We start from the raw sequence: 21,655 nt of genomic DNA, 5'->3' as shown, positions 1-21,655 counted from the left end.
CATCCTGATGGAGACATGAGTCGCACCGTGAGAAGATCAGTATTCAACACATTCAACAATAATTCAAAGACTTGACGTAGTTTACAAAGTTGACCATTCCACGTAGTTTGTACTGTAATACATGTAGTGATGCAGTTACATTAAGGTGCTGTGTGTTTAGCGGAAGGTGATAGTTCAGACAGAAACACGGCTCCATGTCTGTGTCCTGTGACCTGAGTTCTGAAAAAAAAGAGATGTCAAAAATGTCCACAGAAGACAAGGAGACAAAGTTTTTATCAGAATACACATAATATGAATATATATCAGTGTCAGTGTGCTGTTAATGGAACAGGCTCTGATACATTTAGGTGCTGAGCAGTTACTTTAATGAACCTTCACGACAAGAAACTCTGATTATTTCCTGTGGTCTATATTTGTTCATATAAATGAAGGGAGCTGGTAAAGTGAAGAGAGGAGGAAGTGATACGATATCACTTCCCCTCAGTGAGAAAAGTCTTAGTTGTAGAGTTAAACTCAAATTTCCTGCACTCTCAAAACACTTTAATAACAACAAGAAAAAAAATAACTAGAAGAAACAACAAATGTAATATTGAAGCAAACAGTGTTCCAATGTAACTGTGTAAATAATTATATATTATTGAAGTCTTATCACACATACTGTACAGAATGAGCCTAATAATAACTCAGCAGACATAAGTAACTTACAGCATAACATCCCTTCATCTCTGGTCTTGACATAACTTTTTCAGACCTGTGAATCAGCATCCACACATTTTTACAGGCAGAGTGAAGATTAAGGATATGATCATCCCAATGCAGTGTCCCACAGTAAAAATGATCTTTATTTACAGCAACTCTGTCAAAAGAAATATGTTTTTGTAGAGAACAGAAGTGCATCTGGATTACACTTAGTGGAAATATGGGAAATGACAAATATGTATGTGTTTAACTAATGTCTTTAAATATCTGATCTCCAATATACAGATTACTTTTTTCTTTCTTGCAGTCCAGTATTCAGAGGTATTAGTGTGCTATGGTTGGGTTCTGAATGTTCTTTGTTACAATAATGTAATTGTGTTGGCAGGAGCGTGGATTGCAGCATCCTCGTGTGGCAGATCTAGTGATGGTGAGATTATTGTACGGTTACGTTTATAACCACCGACACCATGTCAGTGAATAGTGAAGTGAAGACAGACATCACTGATCACTGCCACGGTAGCCTCCTCATTATTTTCATAATTTCCTGATAGTATTAAATTGTTGTTTAAATTGTTTGTTGTTTCACTTCTTTCACTTCAACTTCTGCAAAACCTGTCACTCTTCTCTGTGGGAAATGAGTAATGTCATATTTGCATCTGGTTCTTAGATATCAAGTGATGTCCTGTCTGATATTTCCATATTTCTAAAGATGCACGTTTGACAGGTTCTGCTTTTTTACACTGTTCTAGATCCATTATAGGGGGAGTTTCTACAGCAGGTCACTGTTAATGAACAAAGTCTAGGTACTTTCACAGGGCGTTGGCGGAGCTGCTGGCTGTGAGCTGCTGAAGCTGTGTTGTATCGTCACGCTGTTTGTTGCAAGTGACACTAAATTGTTAAAGAACGATGGTTACGAGTAGTAACTAGGTCCTTGTATCAAAGGATTTGATTGATCACAACACTCACTGTGACATTTACATTTAAGTTAATAAGTTTTTACTTGTTTTTACTTCTCTCTTTTGCACCCCCCTTCCAAACATGACTGCCATAGTCTAAAGATAATACACATTTGAAATGTTGCAGTGAAACTATGAGACAGAACTCACTGAAGTTCAGGAAGTCCCCATTTTACAGGCAGGTAAAGGGTGCTCCCTAAACATCTCGTTTTCTCAGTGGTGATCTTTCAGCTTTCAAATAAGAGGGAAGAAATACTTCTGTTGTGTAAGTTTTTGGAAGTTCCTGCAATGAAAACAGATTATCTGTTTGTCAGGCTTCAGTTTTGTGATGTTTCACCTTTTGTAATGTTTGAATCTGCAGCGCTCAGTGAACAAGTTTCAACTAGTGAATTCTTTGCTTAACAAACACTTTTAAATGTGTTTAGCAGTAAACCTGAATTTACACATTTAAATTACTCAATGAAGGATGTTTAAAAAGCTGATTCTTAAAAAAGCTTCTCTTCGTCGTGAAATAAATTCCTGGGGTGTGTGTGTGTGTGTGTGTGTTTGTTAAGAAGCCCAAGCTCCAGTATGTCATTGGTACATCCTTTGAGGTTTTCTGATGCCACATGGAACTGCCAAATGCAGTTACACCACACTGTTCTGCATTGTTGTGCTAAGTGATGTCTTCCTGTTGAGTCTGGAGTGACTCATCCGCCCGTCGCTGCTTCTCTCAGTGCTTTCTAAATTTGTTGGATTGTGTGTTGTGCCGAACACCTTTTTCAGGTTCAGCTGTGCCCGGAACGCCTTACAGAAGATAAAATAAATGAGCGGGTCTAAGCAGACGTTAAGAACCGACACCATGACAGTCATCTCCTTCAGGTAGAAGCTCCAGGAGCACTGGTTCCTCAGGAAGGCATAGGGAAGGCGAACCAGGTGGTAAGGCACAAAGCAAATGCAGAAGACGCTGACCAGCACTAACATGTTCCTGCGGGACTTGGCAAGTTTCTTGGAGCTGGAGGATGTTGGCTGCCTCTGCTGCACCAGCGACAGCCTGCGGGAGGTGCTGTAGTAGAAGAAGATCAGAGAGACGAGGACAGACAGGAAGATGGCAGCGGAGAATGTGTGGATGATTTTGTAGAGTATGCTGAGCTGTTGACTGTGCAAGATGTCACAGCTCACTGCGGCGGGCACAGAGACTAATGTTTCCTGGGTGAAGAGTGACAAGAGGACGTACGTGCTCGTAATGGTCAGGAGGAAAACCCAGGTTACCGTGGAGATCACGTAAGCAGCTTGTACCTTCTGAAGGATGTGTGTCCCTAAAGGATGGACGATCTTCAGGTACCTGGAGAGAGGACAGGCAGTGTCAGTGCATGAATCACAACACACCCACACAGTCAGTGTTGGACAATTTAACAAAACCCTATTTAAAAGATGTAATGTTTACATTTTAAGTCCACGCTGATCTCCTCATCCTCACAGTTCAACCTATTTTCTAGAAATGAGTGGAGTGAATGGAGGTCAAATCATCTCAATAGAAATCTGCCGACCAATGAAGCCTTTATTGAATATTTGTTTCTGTTTAGCATTCACCTCTACACATGTCCCAGTTCTCTGAACAAAACCAGAAATAAAGCTGGTTAAACAAAGGAGAAGCAGTAGGTTTGTGCTCAAGTAAACTGTGGAAACAGTTTTTTGTGGTTGTTTTTATTTTCAACATGAAGTCTACCTCGAGGAGGAACTTAAAAAACCCGGAGGTCTGAAACTGTCTATTGTCTTTCTGTTCATTATACTCAGTTTGGGTCTGGCGGTTGTTTGTGAAGACAATAATACAGATAAACTTATCAGGAGACCTGGTTCTGTTCCAGGTGTGGAGCTGGACCCTATATATGTTGAAACTGAGTGTTGATTGCTGTCCACACTCCTCTAGGTCCTGGACAGAACCTCTCCACAGTAGCTGGACAGTGGAGCACGTTCAGCCTGAAACTGATCAACATCAAGAGAATACAGGAGATGAGATCCTTTTTCCCAGTGACCATTAAACTGCACAACTCCTCCAGTCATCATAGTCAGTATTTATGTAAAGTAGTTTATGTATATATGTATATATCAGTCTCCATTGCACTACATTGTACCCCGGGCTGTTATTGACCTGTTTCAATCACATTATTATGATTCATACACATACACTGTTCATGTACTGTTCTTTGGTTGTGTAAAGCTGCTTTGTGACAATGTCAATTGTAAAAAGCGCTCTACAAATAAAATTGAATTGAATTGAATTGAATTTCATTCATCTTTAGATTTTCAGTGAGGTTATTTTGTAATTATCTTTGTGTGAATTGTTTTCAACTGAGAGCAACTGCAACAAGGTAAAACAAATTCAATCTGGGATTGATAAAGTTTTTAAAATCTTGAATCTTGAGTTATAACGTGACCACAAATCTAATAATATACCTTTAAATGCAATTTTTAGAATTACAACTTTAATATTTGTTTTTAAACATGCATTAGAAAAATAGAAAAATAAATGTTAAACACAACTACTTAGGCACACTTGAAATAAAGCCACCGGCTGCTGCGCTGAAGCATCTGCTACGTACTGCAGCAAATATATCTGAATTACAAACCACATCCTTATGCTTTTGAACAACATATGACCATACGAATCTCACATCCTTATAACGACACAACAACACTGTGCAAACCTGCTCGTTGCAGCAGCTGAGACTTCAGTCAGGTGGTGGTCTCCAAACAGAACTGAGAGTCTGAAGTTTTTAAAGGCATGAGCTCAACAAGCTCTAACGTTGTCTCCCTAGAATTCACCTGTCTGTCTATTTAAATGAAGCCACTTCATTCAAATATATGTATACACAGAAACATGCGTCGGGCCTCCCACTCTCTTTTCTGTCCCTCTTTGTTTTCCTCTCTGAAGGGAGTAGTTAACATAAGACATTTTAAGTTTCCTCACCATTCCTAGCACTGAGTAGCTTCCTTTGTAAGGACAACCATAAACTGACGGGTCTCTAATCAAAGTTCTTTCTTTCTGGCTTTTGGAACCTATTGAGACCTTTAAACAAACAGCTGCTGATGTTCAGGTACTAAACTAACCTAAAGAATACCATGCTCCTTTGCTTGTTCAATTATCACAATGGTTCTCAGCTGAGCAGCACAATTGTAAAAGGGTTTTCTCACAACGAATTAGCTTTATAAAATTAACTTGAATTAGCAGCCATACCGGGACATTCAGTTTTTGTGAATAGCAGGAAAATGAGAGTGGAAGCAAGATAGTGAAACATGTTTCTACAGTTTAATCTTTGTGTGTCTGTGTGTGTTGTTACTATAAACTAGGTCCAAATGCAAGAGTTTGGATCAGGTTTATAGAAATAAAGCGAGTACGAGTGACCAGGAAGGTCGAGTTGTTTTGTTATTTCACCTCTTACATCTCTCCTCGCTCAGAATAAGGAAGGAAATGGTCAATGAAAAAAAAGGAGCAGAGAGGAAACACTTAAATACATTTCGACACCACTGAACAAGTCTTTAAATTGCACCACGTTAAGATATTCAGTGTTCAGTGACAAAATGAGGATATAGCAGACCAAACAACAAAAAGTGATTAAACTGCTGCCTCCGCAGAAAATAAGTGTTTGTGGTGCCATGACCTTAATTCCTGACTAATGATGCAAAACCAAACTATATTTTGTTTTCTCTGAAATTTTAACCCCCTTGGTTTGAAATAAGGTGACTCACAATGACACCGAACACCCACCAAAAGCCACAATCCATTAACTGACTGTAACTTACGTTATGATAGCAGATCAACGGGCATGATAGCATTAAAGGCATGCGACGAAAAAAACAAACCCTGATATATAGATCTTTAATTTAACCAGCTTTAATTTAATGATATATATTTTAGTCTTACAGATGAAAACATGGTCAAAAGTATGAGGACAGCTGAATATTGAAGCTCTCCCCATACATAGTGATGATGTAAGTCTGACAGCTGCTGCACATGCACTGAACTCTACTGTCATTAAAGCATTTAAAACATTTACTGGATCGGTATCTAGAGCGATAAGAGACGTGAGGCATGAACATAAAACTATGGTTGGAAGGTTGATTCTCTTTAGATGGAACAAAACCACCTAATCACATGTTAGCTGTATCGTTCCTCTTCACACTCAACAGAGATGAAAATTACAAATCACTTATCTAAATAATTTCATCACTGGTGTTTGGTAATTTTTCACCAATCACTCTGTGGTGATAAAGTGTCAGCAAAGACTAAGGCAACACTTAAACTCACCGTCCTAGTTTGTCTGTAACAAGGATTGGGAAAGTGGTACCCACGTCACAACCACCACAGGTTCTTACTAAAGTCACTCAGATCCTTTAACTACACGTGCGTGCACATCATGACTTCTACATACACTGCATTTTCTGTGAGCGATGGTTGTGCACGAGTCCGTGACGGTCCCAGTGCATGTTTGTTATATGTTATATATCATGCCCACATGTCCATAAACGCCTGTTTAACTTTATTTTGATTTTCCATAACTTACTAAAGTATTTCCAGATCATGTTTAGATAATCTCTCTGCAGCCTGGTTGGGAACTCTTCAAACTCCACTAAGACACGGTTTTATTATTCATTTGTTCATATGAGCATGATGCTTTTGTCCATATTTGATTGTCTGTTTTCTATTTTTTATTATTTGTTGACAGTCTTAATGCACAAACTCAGAAATGAATGTTACCTGTTCGTAAGACAAAAGAGATGAGATGGACAGAAGTAAGGTCAGCAGCCGATTTGGATCAACAGTGGTGAGAAGCTTTTGCCATGAATTCTAACTTTCTCATTTGTTTTAATGGTTTCTGTTTATGTTGTAAGAGTGGGCTGGTCCAGCCAAGACCTACCTGTTAGCTGCGATGTAGCCCATGAACAAGATGCTGGCGTACATGTTGAGATAGAAGGCAGAGGCTCCAAAGTTACAGTAAACCTTGCGAACGAGGACGGAGCGATCGGCATAGTTCATGATTCGCATGGGGAGACAGAGGCTGAGCAGGAAGTCAGCAGCTGCCAGATTCTTCAGGTAGATGGTCACACTGCTGGATGCCTTCTGCTGAGCTCTGCAGAAATAAACTCTCAGGGTGAAGCCATTCAGGAGCAAACCCACCTGCAGAGGAAACACCAAGGGGACAGAAACTGTGTTTATGGTCCAGCCTTTTTTACTGGCATCGGATCTTCAAGCGACTGAGCCAAGAAATCATGAAGTTGATTGTTCAGAGGAGTCAGAACAGCTGAGACTCACCAAAAACACCAGGCTGTGGAAAAGCATGAAGTAAAAATGAGACGAGGTGTTGATCTCTGAACAGTGAGTGTGGTTGGTAATTGAGGACAGGTTGAAGGACTGGGTCCCTCCAACTCCTGCACGGTTGGTCATGTTTCTGGATTTCCTGACAAAGAAGGTGAAAAAAACCAATGGCCTAAGCAGTAGAAAGTGGTTTAAACATTAACAGTCAGCACACAGGAACTTTTAAAAGCTCAGCGGGAAGTAAAAAGACACCACAGCATCAGCAGAGAACAGCTCTGAGCAGAAGGTTTACTGAAAGCCAAGACCACAGCTGTCTGAATACAACACCACTGTTTGTCAGAGTCATGCAGCTGAAGATGGAAACACCCAAACACACTGGTGTAAAGCTGGTCTGTGTCTGCACACAAAGAGAGGAACGAGTGTTGTGGTCATCGTCATAGTAAACTGTAATACTAAACATCTTCTTATCTTTGGATGGGAACCTGCTTTAAATGCCAGAGGTCAAACGTGAAATTCCACTCCGAACTTTTCCAGTATTACACCAGAAAATCATGTTTGCAGAACAGAATGAGTCACTAGTTAAAAAATGCTGAATGATTGGATCGACAGGATGTCGTGTGTGAACATTGTACTGATACCTGCATTTGCCAAATATGAAAATTGTATGTAAATAACAGAAACTATCCTCCTGTCACCGTTCCCTTCCAAACATATCAGCTGTCTTATATTTTTCAAATCAGTAAAAACAGTTTAGATTTCACCGTGTGTTTTCTCTGTTGACGGGAGAGGACTGAGAGTTAAAGGCGGCTCCACAGGAAACTGAGACCACACAAGCAAATGTAGAACTACAAGAGGATAGTGTACGGTTACAACGGGACTTTGCCTAGACCACTTCTGGTTCATGATGTTTTCCATACTTTGACGCCCATATCAAAGCATCTCTTGAACCTGCAGCTCTTGAACAATCAACAGCAGTTTGTTTGGGATTAGACACAACAACGTGGGTTTGGGCTCTAAATGAACAAAGTTCAGGTTAGAGAACATTTGAACCTTGTTCATCACGGTACCAGCTACAGTCGGTGTTTTTTTACTGGGCTCAAACTTCCTCCTAAAACACGTTGGTGTCGTGATTCTTCATGTTTTACATTTTTATTCTGTTGTCCTTCCTGCTTTTGGTTCATGTTGTCCACTCTCTGTCTATTTGATGCGACCGTCAGCGACCACACCCCTCTGCACCTGTCCCACTCACCTGTTACCATCATCTGCATTTGAAAACACCTTCCTGTTCCAGGTGTCTCTGCTGTTCCCCTGCTGATCTCTGGATCTGCGTCTTTTCTTCCTTTCTTTATTTGATTTATTTTTGGTCTGGCACATGTAATCGTGTATACTTCACTTCCTGCTAGTTTTCTTTCTGCCTCTGCCGGTTTTTAGCCCTCAGAACTTTTTGTTCCTCTTTTGGAGAAGCCTTGTATGAACTTGTTGTTTCAGAGTAAACCTTTGGGACTATGTGTCAAATCAGTACAGTTGGTGTGGGTGGTGGATTTTACATGAGGACAGTCTCCAGAAAATATTTTCCCATCAGATTGTTTAAAGGTTAAACTTAAAGGTTGTGATGCTGATGATTTTTGTTCAGTGTTGTTCCCAGAACTCAGTCGTTTGATATTTGGAATTGAGCTTATTTGATTTGCACAGATGTTAACCAAGGTGATGTAAACTAACCAGCTGCTCACTGCAGCTTAGCTTCTTATCAGTCTGAACATCTCAGTACAGTACAGTACAGTACAGTACAGTACAGTACAGTACAGTACAGTACAGTACAGTACAGTACAGTTTCCCAGTCGTGGCATCACTCTGTAACCTTCAACTGTTTCGTCTGCAGACATCACGAAGAAGTTGCAAACAGAAAACGAAACCGCTTCAGGATCTGTGGTCAGCAACACGAGCTCTCAACGGTGTGACCCAGTTAGTGGTGGAAGCTCTTTATCTAATGATGCTCAAAGTTTTTATCTGACTTTATGCTGTGACGCTGATGATGAAGATTAACATTTAAAAAACTAAATGACAGAGACAAAAAACCAGGACTAAAATATTAAAAAATGTTAATAATCTGCCTCAACTTCAGGAAAAACTGCAGCGCTGAGCAGATGAACACCAATGTCCCTAAATCAGCAAGTTCAGTTTCATTTTGAGCCTTTATAAAGAATAAAACCTCAAAAACCAGCACCCGCGGTTCCCAGGCCGTTCTACTATTAGACTCTTTTTAATGTGTTTTAGTTGTTACAGGATGAAGTTACTGAGCAGACACTGATCTAAATCTATCAGACACAGGTTTTGATATTTCAGCTGTTCATTTCTATCTGGGGGTTAGTTTTGTTAATTCTGCTAACGTTTAGTTCGGCTCTTACTCTCAGCTCAGTAGAAACGAGCTGCAGAGCTAAATCTCCACCACGGCCTCAATCTCTGCAGAGACTGCTCCATATCTCTGCCCCCCCCCCACTTGTCCCCTTCGTGCACTTTCTTTCTTAGTGATCATTCAACTGTGTTTAGGTTCAGTGATCTGTCTTGATGTCTTTGAATCTGACTTTTACTTCAGATATCTTGTTTTTGTCCAGATCCAGGTGGATTTTACACATTGACCTCCACTGTGTGACCTCTGCTCTCCTGGCTGCTCCGGTCATGGTTTAGGCGACTTATACATTGTCTATATATTGTAATAGGTTTTTATGACTTTGTGAAAGTCTCTAGTGATCTGTGAACAGGTCACACGTCCATCGTACTGTTAGATTATAGTTCATGTCATCGTTATAAAAGGTGACACTCTGCTCGCTTCCTCTGTAAGTTATTATTTGAATATTTCAGTATTTCTCTTTTTCTGGTGTCGAAAAATGATTCATGAATGAAACAATCAGAGCATGTGTGAAATCAGAACCGTATGTGATGCAGCAGTTTGTCATAAACTGGTCCACATCGCTGATCTACATTAAAGGTACAGTCTGTAAACAAACCAACTGCTGCCATGGCTAAAACCACTTCATGCACGATTCTCTTTACATTGTTGTACTGCTTATTTCACTAAGCATTGAAAATAAAACTACAAATTCACTCAGAATAAAAATGCTAATTATTTATTATTGTCAGCAGAACATCATCAGATGTATCCGTGGCCTGTATTTAATAAATATCTCATTCTGGTGCAGGAGAAAAGCGAACGGCAGAGTTACCTGCAGCACTCACCTGTCTGTGTGTCTGTCAGTGTGAATCTCTGATGATAAAAACACTTTGACTTCCTCCTGCAGAGCGAAGGCATCAGGAGGAACTGAGTGACAGAGGCCGAGAGAGACAGAGAGCATGAGGAAGAAGATAAAGGCTGGTGTGGTTATAACTGGGTTGTGACGTTGCTGCTTATTTGCAAGGCAAAAACACACGTAGCTGATCAGAGGAGATTTTTCTGTGGACTTCTGATAAACAAGTCGGGTTTTCCAAAGCAAACGTTGTTGGTGATGACTGAACTTTACCCCTGATGTCTTAAAAAAAGGAAATAAGTGTGTGGGGTGTTGTACTGTTTGCGCAACTGGATGTGACATTTAACCTCAGAAGAGATGAAATGTCACATACAGTCCCACCCTGACTCATGACCTCAACAACCCTGAAGGTGTGAACGACCCCACAACACTTGGTGGAAAACTAAAACCTGGAGCTAAAAGCTGCAACAACCAGATGAAATAACTTCCCCACGAAGTGAAATGTGGTTTTTACACTTTAGTTTCTGTGCAGATGTCGTCACCTGTAGACAGAACACTCTACTGCAGCTGATTCTCTGTGTTTCCAGACCTGATATTTATCATGCAGAGAGAAGCAAATCAGCGGGATGCTGGCAGAGAAGAGCATTTCCATGAATGTGGGACTGACGGGCCATCGTTAACACTTGGAGCATATTCAGTGTGTACTCTCTGCACCTGCAGCACGCTCCTCCTCCTCTTTTAGCACCTATGAATAATTAATATGTTCAAATGTATCTCAGACCGAGCAGGGAGCAGCACACTGTGTCAGTAAATGTAGAGACAGGTCTGTGCTGAGTCGGGAAGCTTGATGTAATATCTGCTTTAATTAAAATGTTTACATTTACATGAAGTTATTGGTCAGATGCTTTTATCCAAAGTGAGGTACAAGGTAAAATAAAAGACAAGGAGAAGAACTTCAGAGTAAAGTGCTTTAAGAAAAAACACTTTCATTTTATGTTTTTAGATTTAGATTTGTTGAATGTGTGGTTCATAATCTGTCAGAGGACCATATTCCTTCCTTTTCTTCCATTCAGTGAAGTTTCATGTATCCGTCCTCTAAGCCCTCTGTTTTTCACAAACCTTTAACTTTTAGTTATTAAGTGTTTTTTTGTCTAGTCACCAGTAACTGAAGCTTCAGCATTCGGTCCAAACACATGTCCTGTCAGCACAGGATCACAGGAACGAGGCTAATTAATGTGAATTTCTTGATCTGTGATTCGGCCGTATAAATAATTCATGATTGTTATCAAAGTGCTGCCCTCTTGTGGTCACAGCACAACCAGTCTCACACTTTCCATCCATTTGTATTTTCTGTACCATAATGTGGCTTCTAACATTTTAATATGGTTTAATTTACATATGCACTTCGACATAAGAAGTTTTAATCAGTAGTTTTAAATGTGAAGCCAGTGAGTTCTCTTTTGCTCTCGGTTCAGTTTCTTCCCATGTGTTCACACGTCCTCATGTTGTCTCTACAGCCTGTGGCCACCAGAAGACGGCGTACGACACCTTTATATTCTATTACATTTTTCAGGGATCAGTTGGTGGAGTGGTCGCCGTCGACTCTGGGGTCGGTGGTTTGAGGCCCACGTCTGCACCAACAGAACAGAACAGTGTCACATGTGAAGGAACAAGAACTGATTTATTCTTGTGACCAAAGAGCCACAAACCAAATCCGCTGCATTCACCCAAATGTTGCACATTCGCAGTAACGTGACGCTGGAACTGAAGACAGCAGCAGAGTCTGGTCTTACAGGTTTAATGCCCAGTCATCAGAGAACAGTTTCACTTCTCTATCTGCAAACCAAACTGTCCATACCCCTGAAGTTTCATTAGTTTGTTCAAATAGAAATAAAAATCCCATGAAATCCATCTATTTAATCGCCTACGCTGTTATTTATTTACAGTTGTACAAATAGAAATGTGCAGTGATATAAATGTATAAATGACACCTTCTGACACGATGATGATGTGATGAACTGTGATCACTGAGGTGTTCAAGTCCAACACATCTTGTGTTATTTTAGTTAAAACACAGACTGAATCATTTGTTTCCAGAACAAACAGCAGTAACCGGACGTTTCCTTCTTTATTCAGTGTGGTTCAGGTGAAGCCTCCTGAAAACATCACATGGTTCAGGTCCTCTCTTTAACTAACTTCTTATCCTGAGACAGTTTAGGAAGTTCAATCTACCCCAGGACCTGCTGACCATGTTTTATACCGCCATCATCCAGTCTGTCCTCTGCACCTCCATCACTGCGTGGTTTGGTTCAGCCACCAAGCAGGACAGGCACAGACTGCAGCGGGTGATCCGGTCAGCAGAGAAGATCATTGGGACTGAGCTTCCTTCTTCCAACACCTGTACCGGTCCAGACTCAGAAAACGGGCTGTCAGTATCACTGCTGACCCCACACACCCTGCACACAAACGGTTCAAGCTCCTCCCCTCTGGCAGGCGCCACAGAGCTGTAGCCACCAGAACCACCAGACACAGAGTCAGCTTCTTCCCCCAAGCTGTGTCTGAGCTGAACTGTCCAATCCCATAATGCAAGGACTCAGTGCAATAACCCCACGTAACATAGTGAACTGTGTACTATGTACATAACTGTAATTAAGTATGTAAATAATTAATGTTTCGTGCAATCAGAGGGTACAAAAGACGGAGTCAGACCACATCCAATTCCTTGCTTGTCTTGTGCAAACGTGGCCAATAAAGCTGATTCTGATATCCCCTTTTGTCTCCTCGTTTCCTCTCCTTGTTTCCTTTCATCCTCTCTCTTCCTAAATGTTTCTCACACTCTGCCCAGTTGTCAGGTATCTCCTGGTCCCCTCTCCTGGTCTCCTCTCCTGGTCCCCTCTCCTGGTCTCCTCTCCTGGTCTCCTCTCCTGGTCTCCTCTCCTGGTCTCCTCTCCTGGTCTCCTCTCCTGGTCTCCTATATGTTGCTCAGGCTCTGGGCCGTGGTCAGGGACCTCCTCCCCTCCTGGTCTCCTCTCCTGGTCTCCTCTCCTGGTCTCCTCTCCTGGTCTCCTCTCCTGGTCTCCTCTCCTGGTCCCCTCTCCTGGTCCCCTCTCCTGGTCTCCTCTCCTGGTGCCCTCTCCTGGTCTCCTCTCCTCTCCTCCTATATGTTGCTCAGGCTCTGGGCCGTGGTCAGGGACCTCCTCCTCTCTCTTCCCGACAGCTTCCTCAGCAGCGACTCTCTGAAGGTCCGACACATCAGGAAGTAGATGACGGGGTCCAGACACACGTTGAGCGCGGACAGGTACAGCGTCGCCTCCTTCAGCTGGAACAGCAGGAAGCGCGCGTCCTGGCTGAAGCCTGATGCTGGCATCTGGCTCAGGGTGTAGGGCACCCTGCACACGTGGTAGGGCACAAAGCAGACGAAGAAGACTCCGAGCAGGCTGAAGATGCTGCGGTTGGACTTGCGGCAGATGTCGCTCGAGTTGCGGCGCACGCGGCGGTACGACTGGTACACCTGGCGGGCAATGGAGGTGTAGCAGAAGGCCAGGACCAGCAGAGTGAACCAGAACAGAGCCACGCTGATGAAGTTGGACACCCGGTGCCACTGCACACCCAGAGGCGTCTTCAGCTTCATGCAGTGCTGCGCGTTCTCCTCGGTGGGCACCACGCTGGTCAGCGCGGCGTTGGCCACCGCAGGGAACAGGAGGAGGGTCCAGGTGAGGAGCGCCAGCACCCGGGCCGACCCCACCCTCTGCAGGAGGTGGAGCACGGACACCGCTCCCACCCTGGACCTGCAGGACGAGGGGGAGGTGGAGGAGGAGGAGCTGTGTCGGACAATCTTGACGTAGCGCTCGAGGCTGATGAAGCCCATGAAGAGGATCCCGACGTACATGGAGGAGTAGAAGAGCACGGCGGTGTAGCGACAGATGACCACGTGCAGGTACCAGCCCCCCACACCCAGCTGAGCAGCCAGCTTGAAGGGAAAGGTGAGCAGCATGAGCAGGTCGGCCACCACCATGTTCTTCAGGTACACCACCAGGCCCGAGTCACTGGGGACGCGGAAGAAGATCCACGCCGCGACGCCGTTCAGGGACACGCCCACAATGCAGGTGACAAAGTAGAGAGATGGGAGCACCTGGTGGGTGAAGACGCTGCTGAAGTCTGATTGGTTGGTGGGCAGGGGGGTGGAGTTAAGGTGATCCATCCCTGTAAACACACACACACACACACACACACACACACACACACACACACTACAGGTTAAACATGAGTACAGACTTTTATATTCTGATTAATACTGTTTGGGTTCTACTGTTTAAACTGTAGAAACATGAACGTACATGAATGAATAACTGTAGAACCCGGTCTGCCGAGCTCTAACATGAACGTACATGAATGAATAACTGTAGAACCCGGTCTGCCGAGCTCTAACATGAACCTACATGAATGAATAACTGTAGAACCCGGTCTGCCGAGCTCTAACATGAACGTACATGAATGAATAACTTTAGAACCCGGTCTGCCGAGCTCTAACATGAACGTACATGAATGAATAACTTTAGAACCCGGTCTGCCGAGCTCTAACATGAACCTACATGAATGAATAACTGTAGAACCCGGTCTGCCGAGCTCTAACATGAACGTACATGAATGAATAACTGTAGAACCCGGTCTGCCGAGCTCTAACATGAACCTACATGAATGAATAACTTTAGAACCCGGTCTGCCGAGCTCTAACATGAACCTACATGAATGAATAACTGTAGAACCCGGTCTGCCGAGCTCTAACATGAACGTACATGAATGAATAACTTTAGAACCCGGTCTGCCGAGCTCTAACATGAACGTACATGAATGAATAACTGTAGAACCCGGTCTGCCGAGCTCTAACATGAACCTACATGAATGAATAACTGTAGAACCCGGTCTGCCGAGCTCTAACATGAACGTACATTAACATGAACCTACATGAATGAATAACTGTAGAACCCGGTCTGCCGAGCTCTAACATGAACCTACATGAATGAATAACTGTAGAACCCGGTCTGCCGAGCTCTAACATGAACCTACATGAATGAATAACTGTGGAACCCGGTCTGCCGAGCTCTAACATGAACCTACATGAATGAATAACTGTGGAACCCGGTCTGCCGAGCTCTAACATGAACGTACATGAATGAATAACTGTGGAACCCGGTCTGCCGAGCTCTAACATGAACGTACATGAATGAATAACTGTGGAACCCGGTCTGCCGAGCTCTAACATGAACGTACATGAATGAATAACTGTGGAACCCGGTCTGCCGAGCTCTAACATGAACCTACATGAATGAATAACTGTAGAACCCGGTCTGCCGAGCTCTAACATGAACCTACATGAATGAATAACTGTAGAACCCGGTCTGCCGAGCTCTAACATGAACGTACATGAATGAATAACTGTAGAACCCGGTCTGCCGAGCTCTAACATGAACGTACATGAATGAATAACTGTGGAACCCGGTCTGCCGAGCTCTAACATGAACCTACATGAATGAATAACTGTGGAACCCGGTCTGCCGAGCTCTAACATGAACCTACATGAATGAATAACTGTAGAACCCGGTCTGCCGAGCTCTAACATGAACCTACATGAATGAATAACTGTGGAACCCGGTCTGCCGAGCTCTAACATGAACGTACATGAATGAATAACTGTGGAACCCGGTCTGCCGAGCTCTAACATGAACGTACATGAATGAATAACTGTAGAACCCGGTCTGCCGAGCTCTAACATGAACCTACATGAATGAATAACTGTAGAACCCGGTCTGCCGAGCTCTAACATGAACCTACATGAATGAATAACTGTAGAACCCGGTCTGCCGAGCTCTAACATGAACGTACATGAATGAATAACTGTAGAACCCGGTCTGCCGAGCTCTAACATGAACGTACATGAATGAATAACTGTAGAACCCGGTCTGCCGAGCTCTAACATGAACCTACATGAATGAATAACTGTAGAACCCGGTCTGCCGAGCTCTAACATGAACCTACATGAATGAATAACTGTAGAACCCGGTCTGCCGAGCTCTAACATGAACGTACATTAGTTCATATTTATTATTTGTACAGGAGGAGAACTGTGGAATTCCAAAAAAGTCGAGATTCATACTAATAAAACTGAGTTTATAAAAAAAGTTATATCATTTTAAAAATAATATAAAATGATATATATAATCATGATCTCCACAGAACCCCGGTTTGATGCAGAACATGGGTTTGCTTGGATTTCCTGACTCTTAGTGTCACCAGAGGCCCCCCGACACCAGAGGCCTCCGTCACCAGAGGCCCCAGACACCAGAGGCCCCCCGACACCAGAGGCCCCCGACACCAGAGGCCCCCGTCACCAGAGGCCCCCGACACCAGAGGCCCCCGACACCAGAGTCCCCCGTCACCAGAGGCCCCCAACACCAGAGGCCCCCGACACATCGACGCGTCAACAAAAGCAGCTTCCGTCTGCTCTGCTGAAAATCCCCGTGAACTCCCCTCAGAGGCCTTTTGTATTAACTCAGCGCTCTGTTGACACTGGACCACGTGCACAAATACAAAGTGTGTTGAAGTCCTGTTCGTCCTGCTGTTCACACTCACTTCCCTCCCACTTCTGATTCATCCCTGTCCAACACACACTCAGGTTCAGCACTCGTATAAAAACAGGACATTTGCAGTCAGTGGTGACAGAGACGACGCCACGCTGCCTTTTGTTTTCCTGCCGCCGTTCAATTATTTTTAGTTCCAATCTGACCTGATCCTGTGGGATCCTACGTGGTTTCCTCAGGTGATTTTCACAGAGGCTCAACCCAAACAAGCTGATCTGTAGAAAACCTTTTTCAAACATGATCACACTGATCTGACTCTAACTGAAACATCCTGTCAATGGTTCATATCTTATGAAACATTATTTCCTCTGTCCTCTTGTGTACTATATAAAACCACTATCAGATTACAACACACGCACTCAGCTCAAAACCTAAGGCTGTCCTCCGTCTCTGGATCCACCTGGTGGATTTGTCTGTGCCACAGAGCTCTGCTGTTGTTTAAAACTGCTCTAAACACATCGTATGTTTGTGTTTTACAGTCCTATATGATCTCAGCTTGTGATCAGCTCACTTCTGTCACCACAAATACACACATACGACAAGACAAAATATTAGCACCCAAGCAACTATAGAACACCTCCCTACATTTTAAATGTCAAAGTCAGGGAAAGAAATCTGCACGTACACCTCCATCAGGACGTGCACCTCCATCACGACATGCTCCTCCGTCGGGACGTACACCTCCATCAGGACGTGCACCTCCATCAGGACGTGCACCTCCGTCGGGACGTACACCTCCATCAGGACGTGCACCTCCATCAGGACGTGCACCTCCATCAGGACGTGCACCTCCGTCGGGACGTGCACCTCCGTCGGGACGTACACCTCCATCAGGACGTGCACCTCCATCAGGACGTGCACCTCCATCAGGACCAGGTCCAACAGTGAAAATTACTGAATCAGAGTGGAAACAAATGTCTGATGCTTAATAACTGTTCCAGCTGTTTTTAAAGAACTGATATATTTAAAAAAACGTCACTTTTCTGACTAAGAAACATCTGGAATCTATTGTTAAACTGTGTCTGTTAAAAAATAAAGAAGTATTTAACCATACACGCAGTGAACCAGTGTTGTGTTCGGGCTCATAGGAAAATTATGTTCCAGAGAAGAGAGAAGTCATTTGCATTAAAAGTGAATACTGGTTAAAATTTTGACACCCAAATTTTAAATATGACATACAGTATGAGAGCATAAGAACGGGCATAGCTCTTCATATAATATCTTTTTCTATAGAGTCTTCATGACTTGTGCCACCACCACAGACCTCAAAACCACCAACTCTTCCTTCCTCTGTGAGCTTGAAAATTCGAACTAGCGATCCTCAATGAACAGCACCGACTGAATCTAAAGTAAAGTCCAGCTCAGTCGATTCTAAAAGGATTAAAACCTTGAGTCCAAAGGTCTGAGCTCTATGAGTGAGCCTGAGTGATAATAAACTAGAAAGCTGTGGAGAACGTTCTGTGGAGAGACACGAAGCCAACACCCAACACTGAGAAACGTATGTTGGGTGTGAACCATTTCAAACTGCTCCCTCGTCAGTCTGGGGTTCTGTTATCTAGATTTAGAACTTATGAAGATCTGATGATAATTTAGTGACATTTGTGCAGAAATAGATCAAGTTTAATGCAGCACTGGGTTTATTCTTGTTGTCTTTTAGTAAAGCTCAATGTGTGCTGATAAAGGAAAGGTCGTGGGGTCGTGTCATTCTTAACGATGAAATGATGAGTACACACCTAAACCCTCCATTAAACTGTGGAGCAGCCACTCTGACATGCCATCACCTTTATCATTATCACCTCACAGACGTTTAATGATAACGACAGAGGGTGATAAATCTGGAGATGTCGACGGCCACGGCCGTCGACATCTATGGAGGAGAAACTTCTATGGAGGAGAAACTTCTTTAGTCTTTGTGCGTGTGCACAGCTGCAGCCTTAAAGAAGAGTAAAGGTCAGTTTTCTTTTCCTCCACAGAATGTACTTGTTGACATTTTTTGACGCTGACTCCTACTTTTGGTCGGACTCGTGGGTGGTACAGATGGAGGAAATGCTGAGCTACAGCTGAACAGCAGCAACTTCTGTGTTTGGCTTCTGCAGATGACGGGAAGTAATGCAACGATCCTCTTGTTTCTTAACTTTATGATGTTACAGAGGAGATGCTATAAATATCCGAGGGTGTTTAGTTGTAAATATGACACGAGACCATTTAGGAGAATGATTCATTAAACTGCCCCCAGCTCTGAGTGTTTGTTTGAACGAGGTGGAATTTACTGGAAAATCAGCTCTATTTAACGTCACTCTCATGAATTAGTGAGTTCAAATAGTTCCTGCTCTATTTCAACAAATACAAACCATCAGTAGTCGTGTGTAAACATTTTTCAGGCTTCAGTGTTTTTATCAGTAGTTTTACTTTTGACATGCTTCTTCTGCTCAACAACATCCTGTTCATCCAAAACTGAGTGTTTGAAAGTTCTGCAGCATTAATGCCAACAGTTTTCACGTTGCTATGATTTCTTGCTACTACTGTATATTCACAGTTGGTAACTGTGGCATGGTTAAGGTGATGTTTGTTATGTAAAGCTGCAGTGCTGCTGTTTCCATCAATGTTGCATCAACTTTCTCAACTCTTAGCCAGAAAGTTACGAAAATGAAGTTACATTTTGTAATTAACTTGTAATCGTGCATACAGATGCTTGCGTGGCTCTTTCTTTTCTACTTGTACTGTCAGTTGCATTTGATGTTCCTCTGTGTTCTGAGTGCATGTCAACAGGCTTGTTGAGGGTACATGGTTGACTTGTTGCAGGTTTGCTGGTCACCTCTCTGTGATCTGTGGTTGCCCGCCACACTTCTATGTAGGTGTGAAGACTTTTGCAAAAGCTTCTGCAGCTTTAGGCAAAGAAAACACTTGGTTAACATGAGGGCATGGATGGAAGTGCTCAGTGGAGTCAGTGTGGACCCGACACGAGAATGTAGAGATTCATAGCATCGTTGCAGACGGACACAAAATGAGCACAGAACTGCAGAAAACAACCTGCTGTCATATTCCTCCTGTTGGCGTTTCAATGTGAAACACACAGAGCTCTACTACTCTACTATAATTTAATATTGATGAGATCCATCTGTTCTATGTTGTCTGTCGAAAGCCTGGTTTGGCTGTGTCCTTGGTTTTGTATGTATTTAGAACAGGGGAGTGGTAGGAAGAAACATCACCTATGAAGTATGGAGTCATCTAGTTTGACTTTTAACATTCATTTCACCTCTAGCACATCAGAACACTTTGAACGTTCTCTCTGTGTCACTAGAAAATTCATCTTCAAATACAATATGAACAAACTTGCCAAGTGCAGTATGAGCTTCTCTAATGTGAGTAATTGCTGCTTGATGAGTTTCATATGTTTAGGTGAAGTGTTTACTGACGTGCTGGTAATAGATGGATATTTACAGACCTCCTGTAACTACCTTTATTTATTCAGCTCTAACACCACTGAGAGGTTTCTGTTTTTTTTTTTTCAGGACCCACGAAACACATTCACGCAGCGACACCTGCAAACTGCTCAGTGCAGCCACAGACTTTCCTAATCTCCATGGAACAAAATAAACACAACTTCAGTAAAGATGATATCTGGTGATAAAACCATAATCATGATTTGCTATGATCATTATTTCTTTTTTTCCCAAACATTGCTGCGTTGATAAAAAATAAAACAACAGATGGTTTAAAATAAATGTTTTATCTGCATAATGTGTTGTTTCTATAATAATCTATAATAATAATATAATAATCCTCCCGGTTTCTCTTGATGCTGCTGCATTCACTTCCCCCCATTCCCCCAATTTTACAACATCAGCTGCATGTTAACATTAAGACTCAATAGAATCCGGAGTCAGATTCCTTCTGTGCCAGTAAAGCTGCTTCTACGATTCGACATATAAAATCTCCCAACATGAGAGTCTACTCACCACACACAGAGTTCAGTCAGGTTCCCATGAAAATGTTGCCTTTAACTGTTTTGTAATTGATTTCTGATTAATGTCAAGTCAGAGGTATCAGCTGTGTGGCTCCGGGCTGAGGTCTAAGCACTTTAAAGTCTGTGCAGGAGTTCCACTTCCTTTTCCTCTATCTCTTTATGACTGTCCCTCCCTGTTTCACTCTCATGCACATCTCTCTCTCTCTCTGACAGAAATTTCTCTAATATGTAGAAGTACTAAAGTACTACAGTACTACAGCACATGCTACGTCCGAGTACTTCAGCCAGTGCTGAACTTGATGCTGTTGATAACAGGGAGGTTTGAGTCTGGTCCAGATTTGTTCTTCATGTGTCTCATGAATCAGTTTCTGCAGAATCCAACACTTTAATTAATGAACAAACTGATCTCTGAACAGTTACTGAGAAAAACTCATTTCACATTTGATTTTAACCTTTTATGTTCCACCAGCTGCTTCATCCATAATAAAACATCAGCTTTTATTGGTTTATTAGATTTTAACAATCTGTATCTGCAAAGTAATATAAAGCTCAGACACATGTAGTGAGTAAAAGTACCAGTAAGTAGAAATGTTCAAGTTAAGTACAAGACTTCACGTGGCCACGCTTGGACAAATTGATGTCTGTTTTGTGGTGACCTGGGGGTTTATTTGGCCACAGTCAACTTGACCGATGAAAGATGGACGGAAACTCTAGACTCTGATTTGTCCCTAGAATTTAAAACAGAGGCTCCAGTTGAACGTGAACATCATGCAAACCTGGGACATGTGAGCTGCTCCTGGTTTCATCAGCCTGCACTGTTTAAGCTGACACATCGTCGCTCTCTTCTTGCTGGCACA

The 21,655-nt window shown here is 42.8% G+C and overlaps 2 protein-coding genes across 3 annotated transcripts; both read right to left on the bottom strand.

The window, feature by feature from the left end:
• Window positions 1-254: 254 nt before the first annotated feature.
• On the bottom strand, window positions 255-10,284 carry LOC113173783 (P2Y purinoceptor 14-like). Its single transcript, XM_026377343.1, has 4 exons — window positions 10,186-10,284; window positions 6,949-7,093; window positions 6,554-6,813; window positions 255-2,979 (listed from the first exon to the last, which is right to left on the bottom strand). Exons 2-4 carry the CDS (start codon window positions 7,078-7,080, stop codon window positions 2,283-2,285), a joined length of 1,089 nt encoding a protein of 362 aa, XP_026233128.1. The 5' UTR covers window positions 7,081-7,093; window positions 10,186-10,284; the 3' UTR covers window positions 255-2,282.
• A 1,440-nt stretch (window positions 10,285-11,724) lies between these two features.
• LOC113147847 (P2Y purinoceptor 14) lies at window positions 11,725-20,902 on the bottom strand. Of its 2 annotated transcripts, XM_026339121.1 has the most exons (3): window positions 20,791-20,902; window positions 13,388-14,396; window positions 11,725-13,201 (listed from the first exon to the last, which is right to left on the bottom strand). In XM_026339121.1, the coding sequence occupies exons 2-3, from the start codon at window positions 14,392-14,394 to the stop codon at window positions 13,165-13,167; spliced, it is 1,044 nt and encodes a 347-aa protein (XP_026194906.1). In that variant the 5' UTR covers window positions 14,395-14,396; window positions 20,791-20,902; the 3' UTR covers window positions 11,725-13,164. The 2 variants fall into 2 exon arrangements, with proteins under 2 accessions (XP_026194906.1, XP_026194898.1); XM_026339113.1 differs by having other exon boundaries at window positions 11,725-14,396.
• Between the last annotated feature and the right edge of the window lie 753 nt (window positions 20,903-21,655).

The sequence above is a fragment of the Anabas testudineus genome, chromosome 13 (assembly GCF_900324465.2).
Source record: "Anabas testudineus chromosome 13, fAnaTes1.2, whole genome shotgun sequence".
Classification (NCBI taxonomy): Eukaryota; Metazoa; Chordata; class Actinopteri; order Anabantiformes; family Anabantidae; genus Anabas; species Anabas testudineus.
This window is presented reverse-complemented; position numbering and strand designations above follow the sequence as displayed.